Raw genomic sequence first — 15,276 nt, 5'->3', positions numbered from 1 at the left:
AGTAGCGAAACATATTCCATAATAGTGGAGTGTGTTACGACTGCACATGATGGACAGAGGTGCTGAGGAATGAACTAAACACCCACAGTCTAGTTATGAATGGGCATGGGATAAAAAAATGGAGGAGGGTTGTCTGATCCTCTACCCTGGAAGTACCACTTAGGACTGGGTACTATGTACAGCCAGGTAAGAATACATGGGATGACCAAGAAAGTTTCCTATCAGACATGAGCGCCAGGAATTTTCTAGTTACAGCGAGTGGAAGAACAAAAGGTGCAAGATTTAAAGAGGGTGTAAGATACTCATTCCGCCTCCAAATATTCATATAAAAGATTTTGGCAGTGGAAAAGTGAAAGCCACTGCCCATGCCTCACGAGAAAAGACGATAGGAACGACGCTGAAGACGCCGCTCAAGGAGACAAGTTGATGTAGAACTGCAACAGATTGTAAAATCATTGACGAAAAGGGAGCTGAGATGCCTGGTGGGAGAGTCCACAATATGGTTAATTGGGATAGCAAAGATAATGATACTCTGTACGAGTATTCAGGCTTCTCCTTTTCCTGGATAAATGTGACACAGCCAAACCATATAAACCTCGAGAAAACTTTGTCTTTCAGAACTTCCTGTAGTAAATGGGGGCAAATACCTCTGAAGCCCCGCATGTATAGAATACAGAGAATACCAGCCCTCTAGCAGATGCATCAGGATGATGTTTCAAAATGTGAAGAACACATTTCTGCAAGCAAATCACATCGCTGCATGCCTCAGTCCACCAGGGACCAGGACATGCTACAGTAAACTTGAAGTGCATGGTATTGAACATACTGCAGCAGCAAGGATAACGTTCAGAAGACACTTTACCTGGTCATCACATCTGCGTACAGGTCATGAGGGAGGAGTAAAGCCTCCAGTCGGCCTTGGAAAGCTGCCAATTGGATTTGCACTTAGGTGGGATAGGAGTCCGTGAATGGATAGCACATAGAATGTTATCACTTGAGTATGTGTCAGAGGGAATGGGCCATTCAAGACGATGGATGAGCTGGACAGTGCAGAACGAGAGGTCCAAATGGTAATAAATGTGCATGGAATCTGAAAGGAACGTGGGTGCTCCAATGGTAAGAGAGATGATTCAGAAGGTCAGTTAATAGGGAAGCTCTTGGACAGGTTCTCCATGAGCCCCACAGCAGATGGTGGGCATTAAAGTCGCCATGCAGCAAAAAGAAGTAAGGGAGCTGAACAATGAGCTAGAGCAAGTCCAACTTGGTAACAGCAAATGATGGTGGGGTGTTGATGTTACAAAGAGAAAAGGTGAAATGAGGAAGGAAAATGCAGACTGCAACAGCTATCAGTGGAATGTTTAATGAGATGGATCACCAGCATGGTCTCCCTGCGAGGTGGAATGGTGTCCTTGGGGGAAAGGTTATAGAGGACCTGAAGGAATTTTTTTTTTTCTTGGAAGCAGAAAACAAGCGGACACTGAAATTCCAAGGGCAGCTGTAATTCCTCCTTGTTGGATCTAATGCCAGGAATGTTTCATTGGAGAAGAGTTATAATGGGGATTGGGGATGAGGGAACAAATGAAGGTTAGTCACCCTGATGGCTGCTGGGTGCCAGCCTTCAAAACTTCACTGCTACAGAGGGCAGAGGCTGGAGAATACTGTTCCATGAGATCTACGAACATACTAGCATTCTCCCTTGGTCAGCCAGTGAATTCCATGGCAGAAAATCGGTAGGCAGTGGGCACCAGCAAAATGGAGGTCAGCTGGGTGAGGGTGTATGTGCCAAAAGCACTGAAGGGGATCTCCAAGTCAGGAAAGGAGAAAACCGTTTGTTTTTTGTTTCATTTCTTAGAGCTTTCTAGTTGGAAGATGAAGACCATGTTTTTGGCTGTAGAAAGTCTTTGCACAAGTATTGCTTTTGATCTTTCAGCCTGACAGTTGTGCAGCAGGTGATTTCGCCACCAGGGCAAAGATCTGATGGCTTGTTGCGCAGCTGTAGGAGGAGTTGGGATGCTACTGTGGCCTGAGTGATTTCACTACTGCAATACTGAACTTGAGGTTGCAAGTCTCGGTGGGCATAGTCTCCATTATGCATGGCATAGCAAAAACGGTACTGTAAATGTCAGATGGTAAAATGCACGGATTTAGACTAGCTAACAACTTCAAGTAACAGGGTGGGGTTTTATGTCTGACTCGGATCTCCTGGATGGGAACAGGATAAATCTTGAGGAGTGATGCTGTAAGCAGTTGTTGGGCTTGAAAATCGCAATACATCTTCAGAAGCAAAGTTGCATTACATAAATGAGAAAAGAATTTCACAGGGCCTGCAACTGCAACAACACCTTTCGGAATAATGCACGCATAAAACGTAGCAAAGGACTGACCACCTCTGGTACGTGATACCATGAGGAACTTACGTGCAGCTGAGAGGGACTTCAAATCTTTAGCCTCATTCTGTTTATGTTTAGTAGACACACTAAGATGGTGATATTGAGTCACTGAAAAAAAATCCCCCATTATTGCCAACATCTCCAATGGCATGTTCCCTCCACCCTAAGTGACTGTTCACACCTCAGGCCACACCTCCCGAACTCCAGGCAGAGGGACCAATAGGCATTTGGGAAGGTAACAGCTTAGGCAGTCACTCCTCTCTGTGCCTGGCCTGTATCAGAGGGTATGTGCAAACCGTACCTGTTGACCTGGAGCTGGGAATTGCGCATTACCTTGTGAACTATGCAATACCTTGTCACCTGTAATGTGTGTAATGAATGGGCAAGCCTTCAGGAACACACTGGGATGAAGGAGAAACAAAGAGAATGAGGATTCAAAGGTTAAGTCTTCACAACCTTACTGAAACTGGCACCAGCTAATTATGTTTCTTCTTGATGGTGGCCCATAAACTGTCACCACTACAAGCTTGTGTGTTTCCTGAGCACCACTGTGGCACAGCATTGAAAGAGCTGTTCAACACTATATTCATTAACCTAGAAGGCTGGGAATCAGCTCAAATTTTTGGGTATATAGCCACTCACTCTTTCTTCTTTCTTCTTCTACGTCAGTATGACATTAGCTTGTGCCCATCAAGATGAATCTGTTGAATTTCATGTGATGTTCTGCATTAAGCACAATACAGCTGCTGATATACCACCTGAACTTTTATTTTCCTGTATGGATATTAGACATTTGCTCTATTTCTCTACCAACAGTCACATAATGGTTGTTGCAGAGAATAGCATAACTGACCATACTATCTTGTAATGATGTTGCTTATTGGTAATACTGAATAATTACAGTAGTGCATTTTATATCTTAAGTACTTTAACAAGTAATAATAATTTTTATTTCTCACAAAGTTCTGCAGTGAATTATGAAAACTTACCTTGCGCTATCAGATGGGTATCTTGTTGAGGTTTCCACCTGAAATATTTGAAGAAATTACCAGTGATTTACAACAGATAAGACAGTAAACAGATTTCTATTAATGCCCAACATGTGATTGGTCCACAAAATGCTGTAAGTGAGGCTTCAAAATATCATTAAAGAGGACATAATAAACTGTTGCAGTTAATGATAGTAAGAATTCACTCTCCATTTTCTCACTTTGTTTTCAGTACTGTAAATAACTACACAAGCCAATAATTCAGCTGTGGCCATACTTCTTATTAGACACTTCACAAAGAAAAGTGACTACAAGCATCTTTAATCTGTCATGCTTTTACACCTTGTGTACGATTTTCATTCACTTTTGTTTATTATGAAAACTGCCACCCACCGACAATGAATCGACCATCATAAGCGAAACATTTAGGTCTCTGTCCTCTGGGCAGCCCATACCAACTTGTAGAGGTGAGGAGTGACTTCTAAACCCAACAGCAAGTTACAAAAATGGCTCTGAGCACTATGGGACTTATCTTCTGAGGTCATCAGTCCCCTAGAACTTAGAACTACTTAAACCTAACTAACCTAAAGACATCACACACATCCACGCCCGAGGCAGGATTCAAACCTGCATGTTCTAAAGATTGGGAGTTAGCAGTGTAGTACATCTGGAGACTAAGGCATATCGCAACCACAAACAAATGTGCACAGTCAATGGCAAGAACAGGAAATAACAGTAATCAAAAAGCCAAGGTCCAGTCATCCTTGAAGAAGAGCAAGGAGGGTGGACAGAATGATTTGTAAGCAATCAGCTGCTGCTCCAAGAGAAGCTTCTCAACAAAACAGGGATCATCTGAAGCAACATAAGGGACTGAGCTGACACATGTCTAGTCACTTAGTAACAGGTGATTTACATGATAAATGAAATAAACCCACTCATAAATTCAAAAAAATTAGAACTGGATAGAGTTCCCAAGGAAACCCCGAACTTGGAGTGCCAAAGACAAGTCTAAGGTTTTATGGAGTGACAAAAGTTAATTTAACGTATTTATTTTCTGATGGTGTCCAGTATACAGGGTGAGTCACTAACTATTGCCACCAAGAATAATTCTGAAATTATGTAAGAGTTGAGAAGTTTGTGGGACAAAAGTTGCAGGATAGAATGGGGGCCATAATATGACTTGGGTTTTATGTTGCTTCAGAGATATAAAGGTCAACTTTCTTTTTTTAAATGTGTTGCTATGGTTTGATATATATTTTCTTATAGCGGCTACGGAGACAAATTCAATTGTGTGTAACAGTAAGGTCTCTGAAGGTCAACAAAGCGTCACAAAGGTGGCATGAACATCCACTTACAGGTGTTCAAAGTGATGGTCATTGGTATGAATGTAGTGCTGCAATGATCTTATCATGGACTGAGTGGTATTCCCTATCACATTGACACGTGTCGAAGAACATGCTCTAACAATTCTCTCTCATATATTTTCAGGTGTAGCTAGAATGTCTTTATGAACAATCTCCTTCGCAAATACCCAGGGATCAATGTTGGGGCCATTCCTGTTCCTTATTTATATAAATGATATGCCCTGTAGTATTATGGGTAGTTAAAATACTTATGTTTGCTTATGACACTAGGTTGGTAGTAAAGGATGTTGGGTGCAACATTGGCTCAGTTTCAAATAGTGCAGTACATGACCTCAGTTCATGGCCTTTAGAAAATAAACTAATGCTAAATCACAATAAGACTCAGTTTTTATGGTTTCTAACATACAATTCAACAAAACTTGACGTTTTGATTTCACAGAATGGGTCTATGATTAGTGAAACTGAACAGTTCAAATTTCTAGGTGTTCAGATAGATAGTAAGCTGTATTGCAAAGCCAACATTCATGATCTTGTTCAAAGACTTAATACTGCCATTTTTACTATTCGAACGGTATCAGAAGTGAGTGATCGTTCGACATGAAGATTAGTGTACTTTGCTTATTTTCATTCACTTATGTTGTATGGTATTATATTCTGGGGTAACTGTTCCCATTCTAAAAGGTTATTTTTGGCTCAGAAACGGGCGGTTCGGGTAACAAATGGTGTGAGTCAAGCGCCTCTTGTCCACTTCTGTTCATGAGTCTGGGTATTTTGACATTGGCCTCTCAATATACAGGGTGGTCCATTGATAGTGACCGGACAAAATATCTCACGAAATAAGCGTCCAACGAAAAAACTACACCGAACGAAATTCGTCTAGCTTTAAGGGGGAAACAGATGGCGCTATGGTTGGGCTGCTACATGGCGCTACGTTTTTTAAAATAGGAACGCCCATTTTTATTACATATTCGTGTAGTATGTAAAGAAATATGAATGTTTTAGTTGGACCACTTATTTCGCTTTGTGACAGATGACGCTGCAATAGTCACAAACGTGTATATACGTGGTATCACGTATCATTCTGCCAGTGCATACGGTATTTGTTTCGTGATACATTACCAGTATTAAAATGGACCGTTTACCAATTGCGGAAAAGGTCGATATTGTGTTGATGTATGGCTATTGTGATCAAAATGCCCAAGGGGCGTGTGCTATGTATGCTGCTCCGTATCCTGGACGACATCATCCAAGTGTCCGGACCGTTCGTCGGATAGTTACGTTATTTAAGGAAACAGGAAGTGTTCAGCCACATGTGAAACGGCAACCATGACCTGCAACAAATGATGATGCCCACGTAGGTGTTTTAGCTGTTGTAGCGGCTAATCTGCACAGCAGTAGCAGACAAATTGCCCGAGAATCGGGAATCTCAAAAACGTCGGTGTTGAGAATGCTACATCAACATCAATTGCACCTGTACCATATTTCTATGGACCAGGAATTGCATGGCAATGACTTTGAACGTCATGTACTGTTCTGCCACTGGGCACAAGAGAAATTACAGGACAATGACAGATTTTTTGCACGCGTTCTATTTAGCGACGAAGCATCATTCACCAACAGCAGTAACGTAAACCGGAATAATATGCACTATTGGGCAACGGTAAATCCACGATGGCTGCTCCAAGTGGAACATCAGCGACCTTGCCGAGTTAATGCATGGTGTGGCACTATGGGAGGAAGGATAATTGGCCCCCATTTTATCGATGGTGCAATGTATGCTGATTTCCTACATTATGTTCTACCGATGTTACACAAAATGTTTCACTGCATGACAGAATGGCAATGTACTTCCAACATTATGGATGTCCGGCTCATAGCTCGCGTGCAGTTGAAGCGGTATTGAATAGCATATTTCGTGACGGGTGGATTGGTTGTCGAAACCATACCAAGGCCCGCACGTTCACCAGATCCGACGTCCCCAGATTTCTTTCTGTGGGAAAAGTTGGATATTTGCTATCGTGAGCCACCGACAACGCCTGACAACATGCGTCAGCGCACTGTCGATGCATGTGCAAACATTACGGAAGGCGAACTACTCGCTGTTGAGAGGAATGTCTTTACACGTATTGCCAAATGCATTGAGGTTGATGGACATCATTTTGAGCAATTATTAATGTGGTATTTACAGGTAATCACACTGAAATAGCATGCGTTCTCAGAAATGGTAAGTTCACAAAATGTTCAAACAGTCGAGTGTTCTGTATTTTAATTTTAAAAAACCTACCATTACCAATGCTTGTCTATTAATTGTGAGCTATCGGTCTATTACAGCGCCATCTATCACAAAGCAAAAAAAGTGGTCCAACTAAAACATTCATATTTCTTTACAATCCTACACGAATATGTTATAAAAAATTGGGGTTCATATTTTAAAAAACGCAGTTGATATCCATTTGATCTACTGCAGTGCCGTCTATCGGGCCAACAATAGCGCCATCTGGTTTCCCCTCCAAGCTAGACTAGTTTCATTCTTTGTAGTTTTTTCGTTTGAAGCCTATTACGTGAAATATTTGGCCTGGCTACGATCAATGGACCACCTTGTATATATTCCTTATTGTCGTTTCTTGTTACCAATATTAGTTAATTCACAAGAATAAGCAGCTTTCACTAGGTTAATACTCACCAGAAATCAAACCTGAATTTGGATTGGACTTTCTTAACCCTTGGGCCAATAGCTCTGCAGTATACTGCTGCATCTGTTTTCAATAAGGTACCACCCGAATTCAAAACTGTTTAGCAGTAATCCACGCGCTTTCAAATCGAAACTGGAGTTCTGGGTCACTCTTCGTATTGTCAAGGAGTTTCTTGAAAAATTAAGCTGATTCTTATAGTATTGGTGATAACGTTTACTTACACATATGGACCGACATTTTCAGGTTCATGAATATTTATTTTTATCTCTTATTACTGTTATGTTGTTATTTCATGTACTGACACGTTCCATGACCTTTGAGATTTGCTCCTCAATTTGGTCCTGTGGAACTTCATGTGTAAATAAAATAATAATAATAATAATAATCCCCATGGAGGCCCAGGAAAAGAATAGGCCTCCGGTATGTTCTGCCAGTCGTAAAAGGCGACGAAAAGAACAAACCACTAATAGGGCTAACCCCCTTTTAGTGTGATTAGTTGGTTCAGGACAGAACTAATGAAGCCTTGGACAAGCGTCGTCATGGTCGGGGACGACGCTTGAACCCTATGCCCGCCCACAATGGTAACGACGACACTGCTAGCCAACTGGAAAATGATTTAAATCCAAATAGAGATGTTTCGCAGGATATGCTTCCTGCAACCACCCTAGAAGGAAAACAAAGACAGAGGATGAGATGGTCAGATGAAGTTAATCGACACCTCATGTTCTGTTATTACCAAGCAACAAACCTAGGAACCAACACAACTGGATACAGATCACAAGAATACACAACATTTATTACCAGATACCCAGAATTAAAATTTTTAACAGAACAACGACTAGCTGATCAGATCCGTGTAATAATCAAAAATAACAGGATACCCCAGTCAGAATTAGAAAACATCAAACAACAAGTACAACAAATACTGAAACAAAATATTGTGCAATCAGAAGAAGAAGAAAATACAGTAATGGACTCAAACATCCCAAAGCAAACAAACAAAGAACAACATGCACCAATTAAACAATCAGAGGAAAACGAAATCTTAAGACAGCCACCAGAACAAGCACAAATAGAACATGAAGTGACACAGATGTTAGATATAGAAGAAAAATTTCAGCTAACATATATAGAATACAAAGACACAAATACAGACATTAGACCATTCTTGCATAGACCACCAAATAACCCACAAGTCGAAACAACAATAAAAAGTATCAACACAATCATACACAACAAAATAAATGAAAACACAACTATGGAAGAGTTACAACTACTGGTTTATATAGGAGCACTCACTACACTAAATATACACACTAGGCAGAGATCAGAACCAACCAACACACAGAAGAAACCCACAAAACCAGCATGGCAACACAGGTTACAGATCAAAATAGAAAAACTGAGAAAAGCCATCGGACAGCTAACACAATTTATAAGAAATGAAATCTCGGAAAAAAAAAACAAAAGGGTTAGGTAAAATCTCACAACAAGAAGCGATAGAGCAATTAGACGAAAAGAAGCAGAAATTACAAGCATTCGCCAAACGACTCAGAAGATACAAAAAAAGTGAAAATGGAAGGAAACAAAACCAAACATTCAACATAAACCAAAAGAAATTTTACCAGACAATAGATAACACACACATTAAAATAGACAATCCACCAAACATAACAGAGATGGAACACTTCTGGAGCAACATATGGTCAAACCCGGTACAACATAACAGGCATGCACAGTGGATACAAGCAGAAACAGACACATACAAGATGATACCACAAATGCCTGAAGTGATAATTTTGCAACATGAAGTCACCCAAGCAATTAATTCTACTCACAATTGGAAAGCCCCTGGAAATGATAAAATAGCAAATTTCTGGTTAAAGATGTTCACCTTAACACATTCACATCTAACTAAATTATTTAACAGTTACATTGCAGACCCATACACATTCCCTGATACACTTACACAAGGAATAACTTATCTGAAACCTAAAGATCAAGCAGACACAGCGAACCCAGCTAAATATCGCCCCATAACATGTCTACCAACAATATACAAAATATTAACTTCCGTCATTAAACAGAAATTAATGACACATACAACACAGAACAAAATTATAAATGAAGAACAACAAGGCTGTTGCAAAGGAGCACGAGGATGTATAGAGCAACTGATAATAGATGCAGAGGTGACATATCAAGCTAAAACTAAACGAAGGTCACTACACTACGCATACATTGATTACCAAAAAGCTTTTGATAGTGTACCCCACTCATGGTTACTACAAATATTGGAAATATACAAAGTAGATCCTAAATTGATACAGTTCCTAAACATAGCAACGAAAAATTGGAAAACCATACTTAATATCCAAACAAATTCAAATAATATCACATCACAGCCAATACAGATTAAGCGCGGAATATACCAAGGAGACTCATTAAGTCCTTTCTGGTTCTGCCTTGCTCTGAACCCACTATCCAACATGCTAAATAATACAAATTATGGACACAATATTACTGGAACATACCCACACAACATCACACATTTGCTATAAATGGATGATCTAAAACTACTGGCAGCAACAAATCAACAACTCAACCAATTACTAAAGATAACAGAAGTATTCAGCAATGATATAAGTATGGCTTTTGGAACAGACAAATGCAAGAAAAATAGAATAGTCAAGGTAAAACACACTAAACAAGAAGATTACATATTGGATAACCACAGCGACTGCATAGAAGCGATGGAAAAAACAGATGCCTATAAATATCTAGGATACAGGCAAAAAATAGGAATAGATAATATAAATATTAAAGAAGAACTAAAAGAAAAATATAGACAAAGACTAACAAAAATACTGAAAACAGAATTGACAGCAAGAAACAAGACAAAAGCTATAAATACTTATGCTATACTCATTTGGAGTAGTGAAATGGAGTAACACAGACCTAGAAGCACTCAATACACTTACACGATCACAATGCCACAAATATAGAATACATCACATACATTCAGCAACAGAAAGATTCACATTAAGCAGAAAGGAAGGAGGAAGGGGATTTATCGACATAAAGAACCTACATTATGGACAGGTAGACAATTTAAGAAAATTCTTTCTAGAACGAGCAGAAACTAGCAAAATACACAAAGCAGTCACTCATATAAATACATCGGCTACACCACTGCAATTTCATAACCACTTCTACAACCCTTTAGATCACATAACATCAACAGATGCGAAGAAAGTAAATTGGAAAAAGAAAACACTTCATGGCAGGTACCCATATCATCTAACACAGCCACACATCGATCAAGACGCATCCAACACATGGCTAAGAAAAGGCAATATATACAGTGAGACAGAAGGATTCATGATTGCAATACAGGATCAAACAATAAACACCAGGTATTACAGCAAGCATATTATTAAAGATCCCAATACCACAACAGATAAATGCAGACTTTGCAAGCAACAAATAGAAACAGTAGATCACATCACAAGCGGATGTACAATACTAGCAAATACAGAATACCCCAGAAGACATGACAATGTAGCAAATATAATACATCAGCAGCTTGCCTTACAACATAAACTTTTAAAACAACACATTCCTACATACAAGTATGCACCACAAAATGTACTGGAGAATGATGAATACAAATTATACTGGAACAGAACCATTATAACAGATAAAACAACACCACATAAACCTGACATCATACTCACCAATAAAAAGAAGAAATTAACACAACTAATCAAAATATCCATACCCAATACAACAAATATACAAAAGAAAACAGGAAAAAAAATTGAAAAATACATCCAACTGGCTGAGGAAGTCAAAGACATGTGGCATCAGGATAAAGTTGACATCATACCAATTATACTATCAACTACAGGAGTCATACCACACAATATCCACCAGTACATCAATGCAATACAGCTACATCCAAACATATATATACAACTACAGAAATCCGTAATTATTGATACATGTTCAATTACCTGAAAGTTCCTAAATGCAATATAACATATACCGTACAGTTAAAAGGAAGTGACGCTTGATCAAGGTCCGCGTCACTCCATTTTTAACCGGACTTAACGTCTGAGAAAGTGAAGGAAATAATAGTAATAATAATAATAACAAAAACAATAACAATCCACAGGTGTCAAGCGGTGACGACACATCACCTCTGTGTCAAGTCCTACGATTTGGGAATTTTCTCTGCAACTCATTTCTAACCATCAGCGAAAAATGTGCCGGACACCCATCATGTTAATACCACATTCTGCTCCTTGTTCCTACAGGTTTTTAGTCCAATAACAGACCTACTGTTTCTTGCAGGAATGTGGTGTACTTCCTACTATTAAGACTGCCTTCTATGACATAGGGGCCTATAATTCTGTCCTCCAGAATCCCACACTACACCATCACTGACCTAGTGTGCACCTTGGAGCAACCAACATGGATTTTCAGTTGCACAGTAATGAATGTTATGCAATTTAACATTTCCATGGTCCATGAATGTAGTCTTGTCAGTAAATAAAATTAAATTAATAAATGTGTCATCCCTCTGAATCTGAAGTTGAGCCACCAGCAGAATTTAATGCGAAGCATACAATCCATACAAGTTAATTCTTGGTGGAGATTGATATGGTAAGGGTGGTATTTATGGTGATGCAGAACATGAACAACACTACTCTGGCTCATGCCAGATTCTCTTGTGATTTGATGCAAAGTAGCACAAGGATCTTTAACCACAGTGCAACAGTACCAGCTCTCACTGAATTTCATTGGCATTCTCCGTAAATGAGAAGCTTATCAACCTGTTCTTCAAAGGAATACATCATTCACATTCACTTGATTCAACGATTGTAGTCTTACTGTTCCTATTAGTGTTCTATTGCAAAACCATCAAATAGTGTTTACATGTCAATGGCACGTTAGATGGATACGCCCTATTTGGCGAATATTTACTATTTGCATAAGATATGAGAGAGAATTATAAGAGCATGTGCTTCGGTAAGTGCTGATGTGATAAGGAATACCAGTCAATCCATGACAAGAAGATTGCAGCACTGCATTGATACCAATGATCATCACTTCGAACACCTTCTGTAAATGGACGTTCATGCCACCTTTTGCTCTTCGTTGACATTCAAAGACCTTATTGTTGCACATCATTGGATTCATCTCGATAGCCGCTATCAGAAAGTAAGTACCAAACTATAGCATCCCATTAAAAAAACAAAGTTGACCTTCATATCTCTGATGTGACCCCACCTAGCAACTAAATACCAACGTCATATTATGGCCCCCGTTGTACCATGCAACATTTGTCCCACAAACTTTTCAGCTACTCTCATACTTTTGGAGTTATTCTAGGTGGCAATAGTTACTCACCCTGTATGCATAACAATAAAGCTAAAGGGAAAAAACGAGGATCACGTGTAGATCATTAGGCATGGTGGTTGAATTGTCATGTTGTGGGGATGTTTCCTGTACAGTCACATTTTAAAAAAGAATATGATTCCATGTAGGAGACACAACATGTCACATAATTGGCTATTTCAGCAGATCATGATTCGAAACACATCTCCACCTATTTTCTAAAAAATTCTTTCCAGGCCAAAAACAAACTTTTTAAGTGCCCAAGCCGGTGCCTGGATCTAAATTCAACTGGCGCCTCCGATATGAGCTGAATTGATGTGTTCATGGTAGAAGCTACTAAAACAAGGTTCAATTTATTATCTTACTGGATCCATGGTCTGAACTCTGAATTAACGTGTTACAAAAGCTTGTGGATTCACTGCCAAATTGAAGTGCAGCTGTAATCAAAGCCCATGGGTATGCAACAAATACTGATTTGTTCTTCAGATCTCAAAATAGTATTATTTTTACACACTTAGACCTACAAATTACTTTTGATTCAGAAGAATTACTTGTCTCTTGATGCAACATAACCTTGTTGAAACTACATGTAGACTTTTACTAAATAGATTACAATTTCATGTTTTTCAATTACCCAATGGCAGTTTTTTCCATTACACAGTTATGTCTATGTAGTTGTAATTAATGCTTTCTATAAAACATTTTTGGGTGCTACTGTAATAGGACTGTGTTTACACGCATGGTGAGATGAAAGGAGCATATAGTAAACAACAGTGGCACTATACACAATCTGATGACCCTCTGGACAGCAGCAACAATCCTTAAGTGCATTGTTTGATGTCAGCTCATCACATCAAATCAAACTCCTTTCAAAGAAAACAACTACCATATTTTACTGACTGTAAGGTGAATCTTAATTTTCAAGCAATTTTTAAGAAAATTAAATTTTTATCATTTTTTTATTATGTTGCAAAGTCAGCCTTTAAAAATCACTGAAATTCATTATCAGACCTTTCCTCTTTCCTCAGCATCACTGTTCTCTTTATTTACAAGATGGTCTTCACTACCATTAAGAGCATTATTTCTTGAAAGATTTAACAATATTTTCCCTCACCCAAGATGACAACTGCTTTATTGACTGACACACTTGTTTCTTTGTAGATCGTTTTAGAACTCCATTTGTCATGAACTCATGTTGGGCTTAATCCATCATGCATTTGGTCCATTCCCCTTCCATAGACTTTAAATACACGTAAGTGCTACAGAAAACTGGTATAAGCATGCATATTCAAAGACTGACATGTAATGCATGCATAATGACATGCAGAATATGACAATGGTCGGCAATGATCATATAAGACAACATATGTCTGGCACAGCTGTTGTATCAGTTACTATAGATCTAATCTAATCTCTAATCTACTGCTGCAACAATGGCAGGCAATTGAGATGTAACCGAGTCCGAATGTGATGTTATAGCCAGAGCATGAGTGATGGGACACAGCATTTCTGAGTGTAAAGATGGAATCTGTTAAAATATAAAATTTCTGAAATCGCTGTCGCCAGAAAAAGATACTACATGAACGAAACTAAGAAAAAATGAAGACAATCATTCAGTGTGATGGGAGTGCAACCCTTGTGCAAATTGCTGCATGTTTCAATACTGGGCCATCAGAAAGTATCAGCATGCAAACCATTGAATAAAACATCACTAAATTGGGCTTTTGGAGCCAAAGGCTCACCCGTGCACCCTTGATGACTGCACGACACAAAGCATTACGCCTCACTTTGGCCTGTCAATAGTGACATTCTACTGTTGATGACTGGAAACATGTTGCCTGGTCACATGGGTACCATTCCAAATTTTATTGAGCAGATGGATGTGCACAGGTACGGAAACAGCCTCATGAATCTCTGGACCCTGCCTGTCAGCAGGGAACTGTTCAAGGTGGTGGAGGCTCTGTAATGGCGTGGGGCAAGTGCTGGAGTGATACAGGACATCTGATACATTTGGATATGACTGACAGGTGACACATACGTTAGTATCATGTCTGATCACCTGCATCCATTCACATCCATTGTGCAATCTGACAGACTTGGGCAATTCCAGCAGTAGAATGTGACACCCCACACCTCCAGAATTGCTACAGAGTGGCTCCATGAACACTCTTCTGAGAAACACTTCTGCTGGCCACCAGATTCCCCTGGCATTAACATTACTGAGCATGACTGGGATGTCTCGCGACATTCTCCTCAGAAAAGATATACAATCCCTCATACTCTTTCTGATTTATGGTCAGCACTGCAAGATTCTTGGTGTCAATTCTCCCCCAGCACTACTTCAGACATTAGCCGAGTCCATGCCACAATGTCTTGCAGCACTTCTGCATGCTCACTGGGGCCTGTAATGATTATTTACGTGACCATTACGGCACTC

General features: G+C 39.5%; 1 protein-coding gene across 8 annotated transcripts in view; it reads right to left on the bottom strand.

Moving 5' to 3' along the window:
• Positions 1-15,276, bottom strand: part of LOC126427086 (zinc finger protein 99-like) — a 146,540-nt gene that overhangs the window by 47,281 nt on the left and 83,983 nt on the right. For 5 of the 8 annotated variants that reach the window (XM_050089269.1, XM_050089271.1, XM_050089263.1 and 2 more), the window contains one exon: positions 3,380-3,417. The exons of the other annotated variants lie outside the window; for them this stretch is intronic. In XM_050089269.1, the coding sequence (XP_049945226.1) occupies positions 3,380-3,417 (38 nt within the window). The remainder of the gene's footprint in view (positions 1-3,379; positions 3,418-15,276) is intronic. 8 annotated transcript variants of the gene reach the window in all.

The sequence above is a fragment of the Schistocerca serialis genome, chromosome 11, assembly GCF_023864345.2.
Source record: "Schistocerca serialis cubense isolate TAMUIC-IGC-003099 chromosome 11, iqSchSeri2.2, whole genome shotgun sequence".
Lineage (NCBI taxonomy): Eukaryota > Metazoa > Arthropoda > Insecta > Orthoptera > Acrididae > Schistocerca > Schistocerca serialis.
This window is presented reverse-complemented; position numbering and strand designations above follow the sequence as displayed.